Genomic DNA, 6,000 nt, shown 5'->3' with positions numbered 1-6,000 from the left:
TGATCTTTGCAGCAGCCACGTAAATATGGATTTAAAGGGGGTAGATGCCAACAAATCTGGCTTCCTTTGCCTCCTTTTTTTTTTTTCTTTTTTTTTTTTCTCTTTCCCCTCCCCCCAACAGTTGTAAGTGGGTGGGCGAAGCTTAGGGAAGAACAGTGTGGAAGAATGGAGACAATGCTTTTTTTGCCTTAGGCTAGACCGATATATGTTACAAATGGTGTGTAGTCATAGCTGTGGTAACTGTGTTATCCTAGAACTAAAACCAGAATAAAAAAGGTAGCTGGCAATTGTGGGATACTGTTACTTAGTTCTTGTTTCTCTGTCTGTCATTGAGAGGGCACACTCTCAGATATAGCAAAGGGTGGCCCTGACTGTCACCCCCAGTGTGGTGTAAACAGTAGATTTTTTTTACATGGACTGAATACTGCACAGAAAACCCAGTACTCTGCTAGGCAATACATGGTCTCATTTGCATTGTAACCACAAAGGTGCTCCAGTAGAGGTGACATATTTTTTGGCTTTTGTAACTCACCAGACTGCAAAGAATGCTGGTAGGTTCCTTTGAAAACAGTATGGTCAGGAACAGCTAAGTATCTTCAAACCCTGAAGTGCATCACTTAATAGGAACATGCGCAGAGCCCCTGGATCAGTGTAAAAATAAGGTTTGGGAGGTGAAGTCATGCCTCACTACTGTTAGAATTCAATGAAAATGCTGGAGTAATTGATAAAGCACAACCTGAGGATAGGGTTTAGTTAGACTTTTGAAAGGCTTCCGATGCTGTTTCTCACAGGAGCATATCAAGGAAAAGAAACAACAAAATAATAGTAGTTAAAGTTCTGTGAGGGATTAACCACTGGTTAAGAGGTTGGAAATGAAGAGAAGAAATAAATGGCCAATTCTCACCTCTGAAAGAGGTTAATAACAGCATGCCTGTGGAGTCTATGTTAGGACTGCTGATGCTCATTAATAATTACCTGGAAAAGAGTCTGAATACTGAGCTGACAAAATACATTGATGACTTAAATTTATGTAGGATACTCACAGCTAGTGACTAATTTGAAGGCCTCTCAAAAGGATGCAAGAAGACTAGGTAAGTGAGAAGCATGGACAAAAAACCTACAGTCAACTGTAAGGCACAAATAATGGGAAGACTCAAAGTAGCACAACAGCTTTGAGTTCAGTAAGAATAACGACAACTCAGCAGGGCAGCCATCAGGTATATCCACCTGGAAAATCCTCCTGTTGTGCCAACAGATTTTCCAGGTCAGAACATGTTCTGTCTTATGCAGCAAAGGAGCACAGGAGCTGGGGAGTACATGGAAAGGAGAGCAGCTTCACGGGAGCACAGAATAATTTAGGTCAGATGGAACCTTTAGACCCCTCTGGTCCACCCTCCTGCTCAAAGCTGGGCCAGTATAAATCTGCACGTTTAGGGCCTTCTCCAGCTGAGGTCTGAATTTTTGACAATGAAGATCATCATGCCTCTTTGGGCCCCTGTAGCAGTGCCCAACTTTTCTTCACTGGGCAGAGGTCCCATAACTTCCATTAAGTTGTGTGCGGCACTGGAGCTCAGAGCAGAAGCCAGAAATTTTGAGATCATTGCACATTACAACATAAAGCAGGGAAACATCCTTGCACCATAGTGACAGAGCTCCTGTTTATCCAGCTTAGTACAGTTCATACTTGAGCCATTTAACACTCAGCCTCACAGGCTGAACCAAGGTCCCAGCCAAATTTTACAACCCATAAAGAATCCTCTGCTGCTGCAGCTACATCTCTGTTAGACCTGATCGTTTTCTGAAGGGTTGCTGGGACTGGAAAGCTCAGTTCCTATGATTTCAGAGTGCCCATGCCCAAAGTACTTCTATGATGCAGCCCATATTGGTCACCTGGGCCAGAGATTTTCAGAATGCTTGCAAACACACTGTGTCTTAATGATAGCTGGGTTTATGAGCTGCTTTTGCAAGTTCTACAGAGCATCTATAGATGACAAAAAAAAAAAAAAAAAGAGACTTCAAGATCTGACCTTGCCCATAAGATACAAGAAAAGTAAAGATAATTGCATATGAACCACACTGGCTCTTGGAGGGAAGAGATCATCAAAAAAAAAAAAAGAAAAATACAAAAAGAATAACAACTGCCTTTCTTTTCCTGAAGCATGACGATGTGGGAAGAATTGGTTGGACTTAAATAACTAAAACATGATCACAGCATGAGCACTCCCACATACTCAGGAGTAAATCAGTTTTCACAGGAGGTCTTTCTGAAAGGCAGAAATATCAGATCTTCCAAGTAATTCCACATTTAGCCGTATACATACACAAAAAGGGAAATGTTCAGAATTTTGATAGGCTGTGGGTCCAAACTGATCTGGAATCATTACCTGAATGTGGTGCAGTATGCACAACTAGGAGAAATCCAAGTGCATTATGGATGCTACACACCCTTTCTGAAATAGCCAACATTAGTCACCAAGAAAGAAGCATATCAAGAACGAGAACATTTCTGTGTTTTGTGATGGCAGTTCTTAACATGCTGAATGCTTGTAACTCTTTGCCTAGCCCAAAGCCACAAAAGCCAGAATCATTCCTACTTTCCAACCCTCTTGTGGGTATTCCAGTGTGAAGACCTGATCAACTTAGAAAAATAATTGACTTGCTTTCTTGTATAAAAACAGAGGAATTATATATGGCAACACTGCTTGTATGTTTATTAATCCAGAAAGTTACTTGCTCCACATGTCCCTTGCTCCTTTTTCTTCTTTATGTTAATTTGAAATGCAATTAAAATTTACAGCATATTTATTACACATGGAAACCAGAAGCATGTGAGGAAACAAATGTCTTGTAAATTCCCAAGAACTTGCTCCTTAACTTCATTATTTAACTAAATTAATATAATTAGCAGTGTGCACACTTAGCACAAATGTAAAATAATATACGCTAGCATGTAATAATATATGTGTATCAAGTGCCAGCTCTTCTCTTGGTCTCAATGGCAGTAAGAATCTCAGTATTACTCATTCTCAAAGTTGGAACAAACTGCAAACCCTCTCCTAGTGTTTCTGCTTCAAGAGACGAAGAGCCAAGCAGAAGCAGAAAGTTGTCTTTTTCACTACTAACCTTCCATTCTCATAGCTGTAAAAATAAATAATAAATAAATAAATAAATAAATACAGAAGCTAACTAACCAGAACTCATAACCCCATTCAAGGAGCTCTGAAAAGAGGAAGTCTGATTCCTCTGAAGAACCATGAGACACAAAGCTGAGACCAGGAGTGCTGCAGGTGCACATGTACATCCTGCATAAGCAGACTGGTGTTGGAAAGCACCCAGGGAGGCTGTGGTCCTTGCCAGCTCAGCTTGGTGCAATTTCTGAGATTGGTGTGCTCGGCAGGCAACAGAAATATTAATCTCATTTCTCTGCTATGCTGTCTGGCAGATCCTTCTGTTTTCATTCACACAAATTGTCATCCAGGTTTGGCTTTTCCTGAGGTTGTCCAGCCTCCCTATCTTTCCTGTTCTCACACACTGATGAGATCTGATGGTAGATAGATTAAAAGAACCTCTGGAGTATTAGATAAACTGCCTGGCATTAGCAGCATTTGTCTCAATTCACTCCAAGCTGCCTGTAAAGGCAGCGTAGAAAATGTAATTCCTCATTTAGCCATAAAGGACAGCTGTGGGACTGAGTTCAGGGTACTCCTGGGGCCTTCATGTCTTCCCCATGCCTCCACTCTGGAGCCAAATTCTTGGTGGAAAGACTGGCAGAACAGGAATTAGTGAGTATTTAGAGAGCTAGGCTTCTGAGTAATGAGGTCCTTGGCGTTTTAAAGAAATTGAAACCCATCTTGCTTCAGGACAGAAACTCACACTTGCATAAGGTCCATTCCTAGAAACAGCAACTGCTGGGAGTCTTTCAACCCTCAGAAAGACCCTGCTATTAGCCAGGTGAGAAACTGGACACTTCTCGGGGTGGATCTCAGGCTGAAAGGCTGCTCTGAGAAAAACAACAGTCAGACAAGGTGCATATGCTGACAGTGCAGAGATGGGCAAACAGCAGTAGGAATGTTAAAAGGGAAATGTTTCCAGTTGCCCAGACTAGTAAGGGAGCATGCTACGCAACTTTCCACACAAGCTGCAGGAAGTCCTGCCAGGAAGAAGTTATATTTGAACCCTGTGTTCATAATGGGGGAGCTCTGTTCACATGAGGACACTATAACCCACAGGCAGGCTTATCTTGAGCAAGCTGCTCAATGTGATGACCAAAAGCAAGAAATTTCTTTACATTCAAAAGAGAATGAGGCTTTCTGTAGTGTGTGAAGGTTCCAAGCGCAGGGCTAAAATGGCCCACAAGACCAGGGAAAACCTAATGGGAAAATCCAATCCGCCTTTAATTAACTCGTGAAGACAATTGACTTTGTTCTGCCTTCATAAACCATGACTGGAGGTGGGCGTGTCAGGTGTATTACAGGCATGGCTCTGATGTTGGACTTTAACAATGCAAAAATGCAAGCAGGGCACTGCACAATCAGCTTGTAATGACGTGTTGATAAGGGCTTCCTCTCCTCTCCCTGATTCGGAATATAAAATACAAGATAAGAAGAGGGCCCAAATGATTACAAGCAATAGTGCAAAACATGACTTGCTCCTTATATCTTTGCTCCAGTCTCTGAACACTGTATAACATTGCCTTTCCCATCTGTAAAAGAGGCATACGTTTCAACTCCAGTTTCAGGCCACCCTTCTGTGCAGAAAGCAAGTTAGGACCTCTACCTGAGGTAAGCACTTGTCCATGGCTCCTAATCAGGCTGGATGGCTTTCTGCAGAGTTTCGTCCTGTATCAAAAGAACAGAGATCCTGAGCTGCAGATCCCCAGCTTGTTCATCTCTCTGCATTCATGGACTCGAGAAAGCAACAGGGAGATGGTCCTTTATGTGAGAGTATGGGTCTGAAAAACCTTGTCATAATTTTGAATGGTTTGAACTGAAGGGATGAAAAGAGTGATCCTAAAGGGAGGAAAAGATTAACCAGCTTCTTAGTGCTTGTGTCAATGGGTCTCAATTCTGGCTGATGGAAGCCTCCCAGACATGCAACTGGTGAGGACTTGACTGTTTTTGAAGCTGAATCCCACCCGTGCAGTGTACACAGAATAGAAGAACAACAAGACCCTCCTGTCCTGGATTAGTACCCACAACTGAAGAACCACCAGCCAAGTTCTCACCTCAGTAGTTCTTTGGTCTGATTAATTTCTTTCTTGTTGCAGAGGCCACAGATGGGCCTAGAGAGATCAGCCTAAGGAAGAGTCCTATCCCCATTTACATATCCATTCAGTGCCTTCAGCTTTTGCCAAGGCCAGACCAAATCATTACAGAGATGGGTACTAAAGACAGTAGGTGAGAGTAACACAGCTAGGCAGAAAAAATCTTGGGAGAAGCTGCTATAGTTTGGGCAAATAGAGCAAGTAAAAAACAGCAATATTAACTGGTCACAACCATGGTGGACCAGAAGGTGACAAGCCCTCCTGGCAATAAACCTGCTCTGCAGGGTGATTCACACAGGTATCATCTCCGACTTACTGTAGCCCTTTTCTATGAACACACTTGGGAAAGGCATCTACTGACAAGACTACATCCTGTTTGCTTAGCAGCACCAGCCCTAGCCACCAGCAGGGCTTGGTGCCCTTTGCTGGGGGCGCGGCCCAAGACCCCGTCCCGCTGAAGGGAAGGAGCACACCCGGGCAGTGGACACTCGGACTGGAGAGGCCAGAGATGGTGAAGAGAGGGATGGGAGTGCATGACCCTGCCTGCAGCCCTCCTGGCTCAGAGCAGCTGGGAGAAGAAGGGGGCTCATGCCTGCTGCCTCCTTCGTGGCACCTGCGGCAAAGACGCCCAGGGAGACACTGCTGGTGGTGGTGATGGCCACCAGGGCCCAGCGTAACCCGCAGCACATCAAGCATGATGCGGCTGGCTGTCTGGTTGAGGGAAGGGATTGTCCTGC

At 43.8% G+C, this 6,000-nt stretch overlaps 1 protein-coding gene across 1 annotated transcript in view; it reads left to right on the top strand.

The window, feature by feature from the left end:
- Positions 1-5,496: 5,496 nt before the first annotated feature.
- SHB (SH2 domain containing adaptor protein B) overlaps positions 5,497-6,000 on the top strand; it is an 80,718-nt gene continuing 80,214 nt past the window's right edge. Inside the window, exon 1 of the mRNA XM_050716540.1 lies at positions 5,497-5,561. Coding sequence (XP_050572497.1) covers positions 5,497-5,561 — 65 coding nt within the window. The remainder of the gene's footprint in view (positions 5,562-6,000) is intronic.

Source organism: Cygnus atratus, chromosome Z (genome assembly GCF_013377495.2).
Source record: "Cygnus atratus isolate AKBS03 ecotype Queensland, Australia chromosome Z, CAtr_DNAZoo_HiC_assembly, whole genome shotgun sequence".
NCBI lineage: Eukaryota > Metazoa > Chordata > Aves > Anseriformes > Anatidae > Cygnus > Cygnus atratus.
The sequence above is the reverse complement of the archived record's forward strand: the minus strand, read 5'-3'. Positions and strand labels throughout refer to the sequence as shown.